Source organism: Bos javanicus, chromosome 3, assembly GCF_032452875.1.
Source record: "Bos javanicus breed banteng chromosome 3, ARS-OSU_banteng_1.0, whole genome shotgun sequence".
NCBI classification, from domain to species: Eukaryota; Metazoa; Chordata; class Mammalia; order Artiodactyla; family Bovidae; genus Bos; species Bos javanicus.
Window position 1 is genome coordinate 94,125,175 of NC_083870.1, and position 17,415 is coordinate 94,142,589.

General features: G+C 36.2%; 1 protein-coding gene across 12 annotated transcripts in view; it reads left to right on the plus strand.

Annotated features, from left to right (window-relative positions):
- Nucleotides 1–17,415, plus strand: part of TUT4 (terminal uridylyl transferase 4) — a 156,950-nt gene that overhangs the window by 101,052 nt on the left and 38,483 nt on the right. For all 12 annotated transcript variants that reach the window (XM_061411956.1, XM_061411958.1, XM_061411961.1 and 9 more), the window contains 7 exons: nucleotides 1,543–2,243; nucleotides 4,717–4,867; nucleotides 8,790–8,876; nucleotides 13,618–13,721; nucleotides 16,423–16,480; nucleotides 16,563–16,666; nucleotides 16,962–17,051. In XM_061411956.1, the coding sequence (XP_061267940.1) occupies nucleotides 1,543–2,243; nucleotides 4,717–4,867; nucleotides 8,790–8,876; nucleotides 13,618–13,721; nucleotides 16,423–16,480; nucleotides 16,563–16,666; nucleotides 16,962–17,051 (1,295 nt within the window). The remainder of the gene's footprint in view (nucleotides 1–1,542; nucleotides 2,244–4,716; nucleotides 4,868–8,789; nucleotides 8,877–13,617; nucleotides 13,722–16,422; nucleotides 16,481–16,562; nucleotides 16,667–16,961; nucleotides 17,052–17,415) is intronic.

The following is a 17,415-nucleotide window of genomic DNA, read 5'->3' on the forward strand; positions in this document are numbered from 1 at the left end:
CAGTAAATATTTTGGATAAATTCTTTATTAAGTCCATGATAGCTTAATAGGATTAATGCTTATTTGAAAGTTTCCAGTCTGTAAATATTATAATGGCTAGGGTTATTAGCTTATTTACATGCCTTTATTTTTAATTGTAAAAAATTTCAAAATATAGAAAAATAGAATAGCTATATAAATAAATAAGATAGCTTTGAATATATTTGTGCCATAAAATTATGTTAAAGTATAATTTTAAAACTCAGTTTTTCATTGTCTTGTAAAGTACCTCATCTGTTAAATGTGGCTAAGCTAAAGGAAAAAAGAACAATTGATATTGACAAATAAGCTTTCATATGAAATCTCAAGAACATTAAGATAGAAATTAATAGTAAATATTGAAGAATAGTAAAGAATATTAATAATATGGCTTCCAAATTCTTAATAAAAAAATTTAAATTCTACAACATTTTGCTCATCTTTTATAGATAGGAAATTGAATTTCTGTCATCATTTTATTATTAGTCTGTTTAGACTGCACATTCTTCTGTTCCCTTCATCCTCTGTATGCCTTCTCTATTGTCAGTTGGACCTATAGATATTCTCATGCACTCACATCTTTTACTCTGTTGAGATCTGAAGTCTGCAACCATCATAATTTCTCTGCCTTTTTTTCCCCTAGAAAAGGGAAAGAGGCTAGGTAAAGCTTTTTAAAGCCTATGGATTTAGATAACAGTAAAAAGAAAAGTAACAGATGCCCCAATCTTAATATTATGAAGCCTGGCCTATTATTAATTCTTTTACTTAATGATCTTCAGTAGTGGAGAAAATGTGTATTGTCTTTTGGGTGGCATCATTCTTTTTTCCTGGGGCATATTTTTATTAAGGCTTATAAAATCCAAACACCCATAAACATTTTGAGAATTCTGTTCTATGCTCCTAGTAATGAGGATTCAGTTGTCACAAGCATTTTCAGCATAGACATTTTAGACTGGATCAGAATTGAAATTTTGGTTTAATCTTTACTTTTAGGTTTCTTTCTGCTTTTCTTTCTATTATTTCTCTTTCTTTCTGTCTTTAATTTTCTGATTATTACTGAAGTTAATCTTAAAATATAACTTGAATCCTTGAGTGTTTTAGGTTGTATATTATTTGTTTAAATTGCAAGGAGTATATAACTAAAGAATACTATGACAAGAGATGAAAATTATTAATAAAATAGGTCCCAGAGCTTGAAAAATTTCACTCTAAGACTGTACAGTGAAACATGTTAGCATAGCTTTTTCTACCAATTTCATCACTGCAATTTTGTAATTACTAAGTTGGCCTCCTCAGCCATTCTGTCATTAATTACCTTATTTTATTCTTTTCTCCCTCTTTTTTTTAAGTTTTTTATTTTATGATAGAAACAGAAGAAAGACACTGCTTTTTCATTTCCAGTTAGCAGGAACTCTCACTGGGAGTGGGGAAACGTACTCTGCTGACAATGTAGCTGTTCGTATAAGCTTGGAAATGGAGTTTGTTAGTAAATACTTAGCTACTGACCATTTTCTTTTTTACTAGATCCATTTTCAATCAAGAGGAATGTTGCACGGAGCTTGAACAGCCAGCTTGTCTATGAATATGTTGTAGAGAGATTCAGGGCAGCTTATCGTTACTTTGCCTGTCCTCAGAAGAAGGGTGGAAATAAATCTACAGTGGATTCCATGAAAAAAGAGAAGGGGAAAATAAGCAATAAGAAACCAGTGAAGACTGAAACTGTGGCATCCAGTTGTTGCACTCTACTTGGGGAAAGCACAGAAAAAGTAAATGCAGGAAAAGGTCAACCTGATAAATACAATGAAATGGAATGTACATCACAGCGATGTATTACTGAAGCTGATAATTTGTTGGTAAATGATCTAGATTTGGCTAAACGTGGACAGGAATCTTCATCTCTTTCTACCAGTGAAAACAGTGAATTAGAGCCCAGATCAATTAAAAATCAAGATGTTTTAGCACCCTCAGAAACTTGTTTTAAAAAGGATTTCAGCCAGTATAATTGCATTGATTATAAATCCCCTGAACCAGATGAATCTTCTGGTACAGACTGTAGGTCAGATTTAGAAACAAAAAGTTCACATCAGATTGTGTGCACTGACACATCTGCTACCTCTTGCAACTGCAAAGCTACAGAAGATGCTTCTGACCCTAATGATGATGAGAACCACCCCATCCAGGAATTATATTATGTGTTTGATAAGTTTATTTTAACCTCTGGCAAGGTAGGATACAGTTTGTAAACATTTTGTAAGGTTTTGTGGTTGTTGTATGACTCTGTATTTAATGGTTTTTAGATTCAGAAGTGTAAAAATAGCTTCTGTGATGTTAGACTGCTTTTGGAATGGTATTGTGGTGTGTGTGTGTGTATATATATATATATATATATTTTTTTTTTTTTTTTTACTTTTTGTGTATTTGCCTTATAAGAATGTATATGAAACCCTGAAAAGCACTCTTTTTCTGGTTGGTGTGCTTAACTTTTTCATATATGAAAGGATTTGTTACAAAAGTGAGTTTGGTAAAGGCAGCATATATTTTAAGTTTTGTTGCTTTTTTATAGGTGTGATTATATTTCCTTCTACAAAGGAGAACACAGTGTAAACTTTAATAGTATTTTAAAGTTTTTGATGAAGCTTAGGAGCTGTTATATAAACTTAACTAAAGATAGTTGAGTTAAAACTATGTAAGGTCAGGAACCAAAAAAAAAAGAAAAAATTCAGAACCTGTGTCTGCCACTGAGCTTCTCTTTGGATTTTGGCACTTTTCTCATGAGTCTTTAACTTTTCTACTTTTAAAGTGGAATAGTCTGAACTTTAACTTGATGAATTACAGAAAATAAGCTACTTTGTAACAGAAAATAATTACTTTGTGAATAAAATTTTAGCTAAGTTTTACATTGCCTCAAGTACAGGGTATGTAACTGAACATATTATCAGCGCCTCGTATGAAAAAATGATTATATAGATAATGTATAAATCAAATAGAATACCAAAAAACCCTGAAAAGTCATCAAGTTTTATTGTTTGATCAATAATTATTTATTAACAAGCTTAAAAAATTTTACCCTAATTACTAAAATGTGTATTTTCATCCTTTTTAAGGGTACTCTGTCCCATTTTGTTTAGGTGTAGTATTTAGGGCATGTTGCTGCTGCTGCTGCTAAGTCTCTTCAGTCGTGTCCGACTCTGTGCGACCCCATAGACGGCAGCCCACCAGGCTCCCCCGTCCCTGGGATTCTCCAGGCAGGAGTACTGGAGTGGGTTGCCATTTCCTTCTCCAATGCATGAAAGTGAAAAGTGAAAGTGAAGTCGCTCAGTCATGTCTGACTCTTAGCAACCCCATGGACTGTAGTCTACCAGGCTCCTCTGTCCGTGGGATTTTCCAGGCAAGAGTACTGGAGTGGGGTGCCATTATAATGGACTGTTAAAAAGATGAAATGAATGGCAGATTTTTAGAAGAGCCTCTTAATAATATAACTGCAGCTTACATTTCTTATACTTTTTTTTCCCCTGGAAACTTATCTTAGGGTAACTGTTTCTCCAATTTTATTTCTCTCTGTATTTATCTGTAACATATTTCTAGAATTTTCTGGTAAATATGTCATTTTTATAAAGGTTTTTAAGCTGATAATGGCACCCCACTCCAGTACTCTTGCCTGGAAAATCCCATGGACGGAGGAGCCTGGTAGGCTGCAGTCCATGGGGTCGCTAGAGTCGGACTCGACTGAGCGACTTCACTTTCACTTCTCACTTTCATGCATTGGAGAAGGAAATGGCTACCCACTCCAGTGTTCTTGCCTTGAGAATCCCCGGGACGGGGCAGCCTGGTGGGCTGCCGTCTATGGGGTCACACACAGTCGGACACGACTGAAGCGACTTAGCAGAGCAGCAGATAGCAGCAGGAGCACAGTATTCTCACAAATACAAATTTCTGTGTATATTTGGCTAGGTAACTGTCCAGACTAATCCTGGAGAAAGAAGCTAAGTTCCTAAGCATATTACAATAAAGCAAAGAGTAGTGCTCTTCCTTAATCATATATTTTTTTTTTCTCCAAGCTTGAATTTTTACTGTTTTGGTTCCCTGTCTGGTAGTCCATTGGAATATATTTGAAAATGGTATTGACAGGGTTTGAAAGTTAAGTTTGTGATTATTGCCTAAGAATTGTTTCTTGTATATAGTTACTTTTAGTGTTCAGCCCTTTAGTTTGTTTTCTTGAGTACCATGTTAATGTAATAAATTGAACCAACTAGTCTAGGTTCTATAATTAATTGACTCTAAAGACAGAAAATGTTTAGAGTGAAATGAAAGGTACCACTTGAACTTTCTTTATAATCTAGTTTGTTAAGGACCTTAATAGATTAAAATGGGATGCATACATTTCATTTTGGGAGCTGATCAAACTCTTTGAAATAACCTGTTGCTTTTGTGTCTCCTGCTATTTCCTTTATCCTTCATTTTCAGGTAAATCTAATCCTTGGTAATATCATTTTACTGAAGAAGAAAATGTTGGCTCAAAGTATGTTTATTTACATTTAATACTGAATTTCAGTAATGTGCTTTTTTTTTTTTTAACCTCTTGAAAGTGCAGGCTTTCAGACTGAGTTACTAGTTTCTTTTTGTACTACTTTGTAAGTGATTATGAAGTCCCTCAATAGCTTGTTTGATTATTAGATTTTTTTTTTAACCTTTGTATAGCCGCCAACAATAGTATGCAGCATCTGCAAAAAGGATGGCCATTCAAAAAATGATTGCCCAGAGGATTTCAGGAAAATTGATTTAAAACCTCTACCACCAATGACAAATCGATTTCGGGATATACTTGATTTAGTATGTAAAAGATGTTTTGGTAAGTCTTTTATTATTAGAGCTACTGAGACTAGATTTTTTTTTAATTTTGGTATTTATTTATTTTTTTACTTGAAAATAGTTTGCTAACATTTTGTTTGAGTAGAGCTTCTAAATAGTTTAGACACCCAACACATATATTTATTAACTGCCTACTCAATGCCAAAGGGAATGCAGAGTCCATAGTGTTGCTTTTAAGGAGCCTTAGACTCTAGATTTGTGCTTCTAGTTTGATGGTCACTAGATATATGTGGCTATTTCAGTTCAGTTCAGTCGCTCAGTCGTGTCTGACTCTTTCAGTCGCTCAGTCGTGTCTGACTCTTTCAACCCCATGAACCATAGCAAGCTAGGCCTCCCTGTCCATCACCAACTCCCAGAGTCCACCCAAACCCATGTCCATCGAGTCGGTGACACCATCCAACCATCTCATCCTCTGTCATCCCCTTCTCCTCCTGCCCTCAGTCTTTCCCAGCATCAGGGTCTTTTCACATGAGTCAGCTCTTCACATCAGGTGGCCAAAGTATTGGAGTTTCAGCTTCAACATCAGTCCTTCCAATGAACACCCAGGACGGATCTTCTTTAGGATGGACTGGTTGGATCTCCTTGCAGTCCAAGGGACTCTCAAGAGTCTTCTCCAACACCATAGTTCAAAAGCATCAATTCTTCGGCGCTCAGCTTTCTTCACAGTCCAACTCTCACATCCATACATGACCACTGGAAAAACCATAGCCTTGACTAGATGGACCTTTGTTGGCAAAGTAATGTCTCTGCTTTTTTAATATGCTATCTAGGTTGGTCATAACTTTCTTTCCAAGGAGTAAGCGTCTTTTAATTTCATGGCTGCAATCACCATCTGCAGTGATTTTGGAGCCCAGAAAAATAAAATCAGCCACTGTTTCCCCATCTACTTGCCATGAAGTGATGGGACCGGATGCCATGATCTTAGTTTTCTGAATGTTGAGCTTTAAGCTAACTTTTTCACTCTCCTCTTTGACTTTCATCAAGAGGCTCTTTAGTTCTTCACTTTCTACCATAAGGATGGTGTCCTCCGCATATCTGAGGTTATTGATAATTCTCCCGACCATCTTGATTCCGACTTGTGTTTCCTCCAGCCCAGTGTTTCTCATGATGTACTCTGCATATAAGTTAAATAAGCAGGGTGACAATATACAGCCTTGACGAACTCCTTTTCCTATTTGGAACCAGTCTGTTGTTCCATGTCCAGTTCTAACTTGCTTCCTGACCTGCATACACGTTTCTCAAGAGGCAGATCAGGTGGTCTGACATTCCCATCTCTTTGAGAATTTTCCACAGTTTGTGGTGATCCACACAGTCAAAGGCTTTGACATAGTCAATAAAGCAGAAATAGATGTCTTTCTGGAACCCTTGCTTTTTCGATGATCCAGCGGATGTTGGCAATTTGATCTCTGGTTCCTCTGCCTTTTCTAAAACCAGCTTAATCATCTGGAAGTTCATGGTTCACGTATTGCTGAAGCCTGGCTTGGAGAATTTTCAGCATTACTTTACTAGAGTGTGAGATGAGTGCAATTGTGCAGTAGTTTGAGCATTCTTTGGCATTGCCTTTCTTTGGGATTGGAATGAAAACTGCCCTTTTCCAGTCCTGTGGCCACTACTGAGTTTTCCAAATTTGCTGGCATATGGAGTGCAGTACTTTAACAGCATCATCTTCCAAGATTTGAAATAGCTCAGTTGGAATTTCATCACCTCCACTAGCTTTGTTCATAGTGATGCTTTCTAAGACCCACTTGACATCACATTTCAGGATGTCTGGCTCTAGGTGAGTGATCACACCATTGTGATTATCTTGGTCGTGAACGTCTTTTTTGTACAGTTCTTCTGTGTATTCTTGCCATCTCTTCTTAATATCTTCTGCTTCTGTTAGGTCCCTACCATTTCTGTCCTTTATTGTGCCCATCTTTGCATGAAATGTTCCCTTGGTATCTCTAATTTTCTTGAAGAGATCTCTGCTGCTGCTGCTGCTGCTGCTAAGTCGCTTCAGTCGTGTCCAACTCTGTGCGACCCCATAGATGGCAGCCCACCAGGCTCCCCCGTCCCTGGCATTCTCCAGGCAAGAACACTGGAGTGGGTTACCATTTCCTTCTCCAATGCATGCAAGTGAAAAGTGAAAGTGAAGTTGCTCAGTCGTGTCTGACTTTTAGCAACCCCATGGACTGCAGCCTACCAGGCTCCTCCATCCATGGGATTTTCCAGGCAAGAGTACTGGAGTGGGGTGCCATAGCCTTCTCCGATAGTCTTTCCCATTCTATTGTTTTCCTCTATTTCTTTGCATCGATCCCTGAGGAAGGCTTTCTTATCTCGCCTTGCTGTTCTTTGGAGCTCTGCATTCAAATGGGTATATCTTTCCTTTGCTCCTTTGCTTTTCGCTTCCCTTCTTTTCACAGCTATTTGTGGCTGTTTAAATTAAATAAAGAATTCAGCTCCTCAGTTAAACTAGCACACTTCAAGTACTGATGTGTACTGGCCTGCCTTTAGCTGCTGCATGTGGCTAGTGGCTACTGCATTGGACAGTCTGGTTAGAGAACATTGCTGTCATTGCAGTTTTCTTGCACCGTATTGCTCTAAATGGATGTATACCAACCCATGTATGTACACATATTTATAAATATTTCTCTGTGACCATCTTAACCTTTATCAAGCTAAATATGAGGTTGTACTGATGTCTCCAACTCTAATACATTACCGTGTGGCTCTTTCTAGCCTCCTTTTTCTGCTTATTTGTAAATCTCCAACTCTTAACAGGGAGAAACCTGACTTCCACCATGTGCCACCCATTTATTTAATTGCTCCATTTAAGTACACATGTATGGCATTATCAGAACTGTTATCGTCTACCCCAATGGGAAGCAACTTTATCAATTAGAGTACAGTGCTTATGTGCAGTTCCTTTAACCTTCAGTCTTAAAGACTCCACTTAATTTTGAAATTATTTAGATTAGCACTGTTTCCCCCTACTCCCTTGAGTGAAGTTTTCTTACACATTTATAATACAGCAGGATTCTTTTGCTATAGACTACATTCCATCCTGAATTCCCTGACCTCTTAGATAATTTTTTAAAATTTGCGTACCATAAAGTTGACTCCTTCTTTGTACTGCAAAGTTCCGTGGGTGTTTACAAGTGCATCATGTCATATATTACCATTAGAGTATCTACAGAATAGTTTCTCCACTCTTAAAAAAAAAACACCTGTATTTCAGCTATTCAGCTTGCAACCATTGATGCTGCATTTGTTTTTCAAAAGATGAATATTAGTTTAATTCTTTACCATATTAACTCTTTGAGTCTAGAGGAAGAAATAGGAAAAAAAGACTATTCTTAAGGAGTATGTGGTTTTATTTGGAAAAATAAATGAATATAAATGAAATAACTGGAAAACTGAAAGTATAAACTGACAAGAACGAAGGAATGAAGGTTTGGAGAACGAAGGAAATTCAGTTAAGGAGAGGTCATTGAAGGCTATGATTGGTCAGAGCAGCTTATAAGGAAAATAGGAGTCTTGACCAGGCATTTGAGGGAACTGTTAGATTTAATTGAATTGGGTATCTAGTGTAAGTATGAGAATAGTCTTAATAGAAGGGAAAAAAACAGCATGTATATGGGAGAGAGTGGATTGTATGACAAAATATTAAATGATTTGTAGAAGAAACTATGTCTTACAGCTGTTTCATAGGGGAAATGGTCATGTGTAATATACATAGATCTATAAAATTATTTTTCTGCACTTTCTCTGCACCTTCCTTCCCAGTAACATTTATGTGTTTAGTGTCAGAAAATTCAACAAATTATGACGAAAAATGAAGTTTTTAGGGTAAAAAATTGAAAACATTTTCATATTTCATTTTCCTTTCTTTTCTTTTTCCTTTTTTTTTTTTTTTAACTTAGATGAATTGTCACCACCTTTTTCTGAACAACACAACAGGGAACAAATATTAATTGGCTTGGAAAAGTTTATTCAAAAAGAATATGATGGTATGTTGTATGTCAAAATTCATTGCTTTCATTATTGTAGTCACCTGGTTTGAGTTTCATTCATTTGTATAAAAGTGTTTATTTCTTCATTCATTTGTTTGTAAGTATATTGCATGTTATGTGTTAGGTACTATTCAAGTTGCTGGGGATACAGTGCTAATAAAAGAGGTGAAGCTTGCTTTCATTAAGCTTATATTATTATATTAAGAGGGGTGACAGATAATCAACTGACAAGTAAATAACAACATCAGGAAATAATAAATACCGGTAAATACAGAGGTTAAAAGGATAGTGATGAGTTATTATGGTAGTTATCTCTGATAAGGTGACATTTGAGCAAAGCCGTGAATAATATGAAGGAGCAAGTCACTATGAATATTTAAGGAGAGAACATTCTAGAAAGGAGGAGTATTAAGTGCAAATATATCATGACTGAATTATGCTTGACATGTTTGAAAATCAGTGTGACTTGAGTGGAGTGTGTGAAGTAGATTGTCTAGAAAATTGAGGTCAGAAAGTTAACCTAGAGTTTAGATAATGAGTCTTATAGATTTTGAGAAGAAGGACTTTAAATTTTATTTTGAATGTCTCATGAGAAGCTTCTGGAGGGTCTTAACAGATAAGACCTGATCTGAAAGAATAGAGTACAGGCCCATAAGGATAGAAGCAAACAGAACATTTAGAAAGCTGTTGCATAAGTTCAGATGAAAGACATAATGGTGATTTGAAAGAGTCAATGAGAAACAAATAGAAGATATATTTTGAATGTAGAGTCAGCAGGATTTGTTGATGCAATACATGTTAGATGTGAGAAAAAGAAAGGAGTCAAGGACAGTTTCAAAGTTTTTCATTCACTTTTTGGATGGTGCTGTTTAACTGAGATGACAAAAGTATCAAGAGCAGGGTTTAGGTATGGGGTAAAGAATCAAGAGTTCTATGGTCATATATTTGAGAAGAGGATAAAGAGTTGATATATAATCAGAATGAACTTATATCTTTACAAGGTGATCTTTTTTGTGCTACAAGATTCTAGTTTTTAATTATATTTTGCTAGTGTATATTGACCAAATCTAAGTTCCTATTATATTAAACCCATGTACATTTTTATCTGCTGATGAATGTAGGTTCTTATATGTCTCTCAGCTGTCATTGATTTCAAGTAGGGCCTCAGAACTGAATAGGAGGATTAAGTTTTGAAAATACAGAATTTGTTATCTAAATGTGCAGGCTATAAGAGTTAATAGGGAGAATAATCCAATCCTGGTAAGCCACAACTTGTTTGAAGTAGCAACTGTTACTGAGTGACACTGAGCATGAAGGAGATAGTAAGAATAAACGTCAACATCCTAGGAATCAGTGAACTAAAATGGATGGGAATGGGTGAATTTAATTCAGATGACCATTATATCTACTCCTGTGGGCAAGAATTTCATAGAAGAAATGGAGTAGCCCCCATAATTAACAAAAGAGTCCAAAATATAGTACTTGGGTGCAACCTCAAAAATGACAGAATAATCTTGATTTCTTTCTAAAGGAAGCCATTCAACATCACAGTAATCCAAGTGTATGCCCCTACCACCGATGCTGAAGAAGCTGAAGTTGATCAGTTCTGTGAAGACCTAGAAGACCTCCTAGAACTAACACCTAAAAAAGATATGTTCTATTCATCATCAGGGATTGAAATGCAAAAGTAGAAAGTCAAGATATATCTGGAGTAACAGGCAAGTTTGGCCTTGGAGAACAAAATGAAGCAGGGCAAAGGTTAACTGAATTCTGCCAAGAAAATGCATTTAGTCATAGCAAATACCCTTTTTCAACAACACAAGAGACGACTTTACACATGGACATCACCAAATGGTCAATACTGAAATCAAATTGATTACATTCTTTATAGCTGAAGATGGAGAATCTGTATACAGTCAGCAAAAAAAAAAAAAACAAAAAAAGACCTGGAGCTGACTGTGGTTCATATCATCAGCTTCTCATAGCAAAGTTCAGGCTTAAACTAAAGAAAACCAGGAAAAACAGTAGGCCAGCCAGATATGACTTAAATCCCGTGTGAATTCACAGAGGTAACAAATAGATTCAAGGGATTAGATTTAGTTAGCAGTGTACCTCAAGAATTATGGACAGAGGTCCGTAACATTGTATAGGAGGTAGTGAACAAAACCATGCCAAAGAAAAAGAAAAGCAAGAAGCCAAAGTGGTTTTATCTGAGGAAGCTTTGCAAAGAATGAAGAGAAGTGAAAAGCAAAGGAGAGAGTGAAAGTTACATCCAATTAAACGCAGAGTTCCAAAAAATAGCTGGAAGACACAAGAAGGCCTTCTTCAATCAACAGTGCTTAATAATAGAAGAAAACAACAAAAGGGGAAAGACTAAAGATCTCTTTAGGAAAATTGGAAAGGTCAAGGGAACATTCTGCTCAAAGATGGGCACAGTGAAAGATAAAAATGGTAGTGACCTTTGGTAGCTGAAGAGATCAAGAAGACATGGAAAGAATACACTGAGGAGCTGTGTAAAAAAGATCTCAATGAATTGAATTTCTATGATGGTGTGGTTAGTCACCCAGAATGAGACATTCTGGAGTGCAAAGTCAGGTGGGGCTTAAGAAGCACTGCTATTAATAAAACTAGTGGATGCAATGAAATTCTGGCAGAACTAGTCAAATCTTTAAAGGATGATGCCATCAAGGTTTTGCATTTATTATGTCAGCAAATCTGGAAGGCCAAGCAGTGGCCACAGGACTGGAAAAGGTCAGTCTTCATCCCAGTTCCCAAGAAGAGTAGTACCAAAAATGTGCTAACCATCAGACAGTTGGCACTCATCTCCCACGCTAGTATGCTCATGCTTAAAATCTTGCATACTAGGCTTCAGCATTATGTGAACCAAGAACTTCCAGATGTCTAGGCTGGGTTTAGAAAAGGAAGAGGAACTAGAGATCAAATTGCCAACATTTGCTGGATTATAGAGAAAGCAAGGGAATTTCAGAAAAACATCTATCTCTGTTTCATTGACTACACTAAAGCCTTTGACTGTGTGGATCATGACAAACTGTGGAAAGCTCTTTGAGAGACAGGAATACCAGACCATCTTACCTGTCACCTGAGAAACCTGTATGCAGGTCAAGAAGCAACAGTTAGAACCCTGTATGGAACAACTGATTGGTTCAAGATTGAGAAAGGAGTATGAAGGACTGTTTGCTGTCACCCTGTTTGTTTAACCTATATGCTGAGCACATCATGAGAAATGCCAGGCTGGATGAGCTACAAGCTGGAATCAAGATAGGTGGGAGAAACATCAACAACCTCAGATATGCAGATGATACCACTCTAATGGCAGAAAGTGAAGAGGAACTAAAGAGCCTCTTGATGAGGGTAAAGGAAGAGAGTGAAAGAGCCGGCTTAAAACTAAATATTAAAAAAAACTAAGATCGTGGCATCTGGCCCCACTACGGCATGGCAAGTAGAAGGGGAAAAGGTGGAAGTAGTGACAGATTTCCTCTTCATGGGCTCTAAAGTCATTGCAGATGGTTGACTGTAGCCATGAAATCAGAAGGCAATTGCTTTTTGGCAGGAAAGTGATGACAAACCTAGACAGTGTGTTGAAAAGCAGAGACATTACTCTGACAACAAAGGTCCATATAATAAAGGCTACGGTCGTCCCAGTGTTTGGGTACAGTTATGAGAGCTGGACTGTAAAGAAGGCAGAACACCAAAGAATTGATGTCTTTGAACTATGGTGCTGGAGAAGACTCGTGAAAGTCCTTTGGACAGCAAGGAGATTGAACCAGTCATTCTTAAGGGACATCAACCTTAAATATTTACTGGAAGGACTGATGCTGAAATTGAAGTTCAGGTATTTTGGTCATCTGATGCAAACAGCCGACTCATTGGAAAAGTCCGTGGTGCTGGGAAAGATTGAGGGCAGAAGGAGAAGAGGTTGTCAGAGGATGAGATGGCTGGATGGCATCACTGATGCAATGAACATGAACTTGGGCAAACTCTGGGAGATGATGAGGGACAGGGAGACCTGGTGTGCTGCAGTCCACGGGGTTGCAAAGAATTGTACACAGCTGGGCAACTGAACAACAACAAAGCATGAAGGAATAACCCTATTATAATTTATATCAAATGGATTAATCCCTCACTTTTAGAGGAGAATTAATTCTATATACTGAGGTGATATTTGTAAAATTATTTGAATTGTGCCCTAAAAAAAACCCAGTTTATTTCCAAGAAATAAATCTCTAAATGTTGATTTTAACTATTGGTATTGATGGTGAAAATGAATAAAAGTAGATGAGTTTATGAGATAGTTATGTTGGAAGAAGCTAAAGGACTTGGTAAGAGTATGAATGTGGAAGTCGAGAGGTGTTAAGAACCACTTGTTTATTTCTGGTGTAGACAGCTGAGTAGACGATGATCCTCTTTGCTGAGAAACAGGGATTATAGGGATAATAGTAGATTTGAGGTGAAGTTGCTAGTTTAGTATGCACTTGTTGAATTTATGATGTCTGTGGAAAAATGGAAAAAACAGTTTGATATACAGGTGTAGGATTTTGGTTAGAACATTTGGGCTTTAGGTGAGTGTTTTGGAATTTTTCGGTACATTTGCCAGTGGGAGGTAATTTAAGCTGTGGAATTGGGTAAGATCATCCTGTGGTAGGCCATTAGTAGTTAATAGAAGATTTGTCTTTCCTGGTAATTATACAACTTTTGACTTTTGTTTTTCTTTACTTAGAAAAGGCAAGATTGTGCTTATTTGGCTCTTCTAAGAATGGATTTGGATTTCGTGATAGTGATCTGGATATTTGTATGACACTTGAAGGCCACGAAAATGCAGAGGTAAGAGTTATTTAGTGTTTGGAAAGGGATGTGGAAGTATATTTTCTTCCAATGATGAATCTGTTTTTAATTTTGTATGTAGAATTGATAAAAATGTGTGAAGTCATTCTTTGGATAAATATATTAGCAGTAGCAGTGTTTGAAATGTAAAAACATTAGCATTATTGTTTTAAAAGACATTCAAGTATTTGAGTAAATATACTGTTCAGTGATTTTATGATGTGAAACCCATGTCATCAATAGTTACAAGTGTTTTTCAATGAATTTTTGAAAAAAATATGCCATAGAGTTGGAATTTTTTCTTTAGAGCCAGTGAGAAACTGTTGCTTTAGTTTGGGTAGGGAACATTGATCTCACTTATACCATCTTTTCATATCTCTTCTGTTAGGTGATGTCTCTGTATCACTAAAGATAGAAGATAAAGGTGGACATTTAATTTATAAATGGATTGTGTTCTGCAAGTTAATTATGATTTGGGGGCACTCAAAGCACATTTTTTTCTGTAGAAGAATTGTTATAAATGATGCATTCTAAGATAGCTTTTAGAAACTCATTTTGGGGTGGGAAGGGGAACTAACATTTGAGTCCCCAGTATACACTTTTACATACATTTCTCATTTCACTCTTACAACCACCTTCGAGGTAGATAATTTCCCCCATTTTACAGATGAGGAAACTGAGGCTTTGAGAGATAAACTGACTTGCTCAAGTTCACACAGCTAGTAAATGTTGGAGCCGGGATTCATACCCAGGTCTGTCTGTCTCCAGAGTTCACGCTCTTTCCGTTGTATCCCACTGCTTCTCTGTAATTTATTTAACCCATAATGTAGTTGAAATATAGTACTAATAGTACTGTAGAACCTAACCACTACTTTCTGAGATTGAAAGCTTTCTGAGTTACACCATGAGATGCCAGGAGCAAACCTTCCCCCCAGAGCAGTCTCAGCAGTGGGAGTGGGTACTTATGTTTTCCTTCTTTGTGTGCCAGGCCTCAACAGTGGGAATAAGATTGTCCAAGCTCCATAAAGAAAGAGAGTGAATGGACAAGAAAGAAGTGTCCCAAGCCTTCCTAGCAACAACTAGAAAAGGAGGGTATCCCTGTAGTTGCTTGTTTTTTTACCAGCATAGCTGTTGGGATTTATGTTTCCAATTCAGGGACTGCTTGCAAGATTGGGGTGAGGCCAAGCTTCTGGCATCTTTAGTGGTGTCAGTATACCCTCTGTTGTATTATAAAAGAATTCAGCAGAATAGTGTATCTGTGAAATAGCTTTTTTAAAAAAAATTTCTTTTCATTGTTAGAACCAAAGAAAAGATGGCACTGATGCCTGGTAGATGCTTATTTCTTGTCTCAAGAAATTGCTTCTGGTGTTAATATCTTTTTGTTCTATAAAGAAACTGAAGAGTTGTAAATTTTTTAGTTCTCCTTAACTAACTTCTACTCAATGCCATCTACTTGGGAAGATGGCATTCTGAAGGACAGAATTCCCTCTTCCATTCTGAAGGGCAGGAATTGAGGGAATAGGAAATAGTTTTTACCCAGGGAGGAGGTTAGAGTTTAGATTTCTTCTATGTAAAATTTAATAATTAGACCTCTAATCACTAAGGGTTTATATATTGTATAGTGTCTGTGCCATTCACACTGGAAAGTTGAAACAATGAAAAATACTAAATTTTTTTTCAGATGAGCCATAATTGAAACTTTTTAATTTAGTATAAATCGTATTTTTGTATAATAAAAATAACATCTTTTATTATGGATTAATTCTAAGGATTCCCTTGAAATCCTCAGGTTAAGCTGCAGCGGCTGCTCTTCTCTTGTAGCTAAAAAGGAACATTTTGGGGATATGAAAAAGTGATTTTAGTAGTAGGTATAGCCATTGAGCTTAGTCCAGTTAGTTTATGCCATTATCTTCCTGTTCCTTATATTATGATTATTGTTACCGTATCAGCTTTGCTGTCTAGTTTTTAAATAACCAACACATTTAAATTGGCAGAGGTGGGAGGTTTTTTTGGAAGAAGGAGGTGTTGGTAATGGTAGGATTATTTTTCTTCTCCTCATCAACATATAATAATAAATGACAGACTTAAAGTGCAACTGTGTATGAAGTATGCTGCTGAATGATTTACCTAGGTGTCTCATGTAATCTTCCAGATACTTTACAGAGTATGAGTTTATGTTTATCTTGATTTTATAAAATAGTAGTATGACACTCAAGAGAGGTTAAGGATCTGGTCAAAGTCAGTACTTTGGTTCAAGCTAGTCAGTACTTAGGTTCAAGATTTGAATCCAAGTTTGTCTAAATTTAGAGCCTATGTTCTTAATCACTATACTGTTTTGTCTTCACCAAACCATCTCTGGTTGTTTATCGGTGTATTTTAAAACATTATTTCCCTGTTTTTGTGATTCTCAACCTTTAATGCAGATTTGAATTACCTGGGCATATTGTTACTATGCAGATTATGATTTAGTAGATGGCAGTAGGGGTTTAGATTCTGCATTTCTATCAAGTTTCCATTTGTTGGTGATACTGCAGGTCTATGGACCCATGTTCTTTGACCACTGAGGTTATGCAGATCTTCTGGCTGGAGATTTTATATGCTAGTATTAAATGTCTAGATTAAAATAGAATTTGTACAAGGCCAAGTTAAGTCAGACAGACTTATTTATTTATTAATTTAATTATTTATTTTTGTTTTTTAGAAATTAAATTGTAAGGAAATAATTGAAAATTTGGCAAAAATTCTTAAGAGACATCCAGGTATGAACTTTAAAACAAAAAGAATTTTTTTCAGTTTTATGAAAATTGTTTAACCTAGTAAAGTTTTGTTTTTTTTAATCAGGTTTAAGAAACATTTTGCCTATAACTACTGCCAAAGTGCCTATAGTAAAATTTGAACACAGGCGAAGTGGTTTAGAAGGCGATATCAGTTTATATAATACGTTGGTAAGTTTCACTGTTTGTAAAGACCCAGGTATGTTTACAGTCGTCATTTTAAAAGTTTGCAGATCACTGACTATACCTCTATGTTTAAAACTTATGAATGTGAGCAGTATAAGGGAAAAAATTTTATTGATCATTTTAACATTTCCTGCAGATTGAAAATTAGTTTTTGCTTGACTCCCATACAGGTATTTTAAGTTTAACATCTGTTTGGATGTTCATTTTACCTTATTATCTGATCTGTAAGTTTAATTTTAGTAAATTTGAAGTGCTTTCAAATATGTATTTTGTTTTTCAGGCTCAGCATAACACAAGAATGCTAGCTACATATGCAGCTATTGATCCTAGAGTACAGTACTTGGGATATACAATGAAAGTATTTGCTAAGGTATTTGTGATCCACTTTGTTATAATACTTATGATATTAAGGTAAAACATATTGATGTCAGACTTGTGAAAAATGTTTTCTCAGTTTTGTTTACCTGAGCTTTTAAGAAGAGACTGTCAATATTAATGGGTTTAAAAGTATACCTGTTAGACTAGGTTGATTCTTCGTTTTTCCTGGGTTTGCTGTATTCTCAAGGGTAACATTCTAGTAAATTTCTCATAGTATAATTTCTCAGTGATGATTTTCAGCCCCAAGCGTGAGAGTTGGCATGCGAAGTTAAAAAGCTCTGGATTAGGAGATCTGGTATTTGGATTTTAGTTCAGTTCAGTCACTCAGTCGTGTCCGACTCTTTGCAACCCCATGG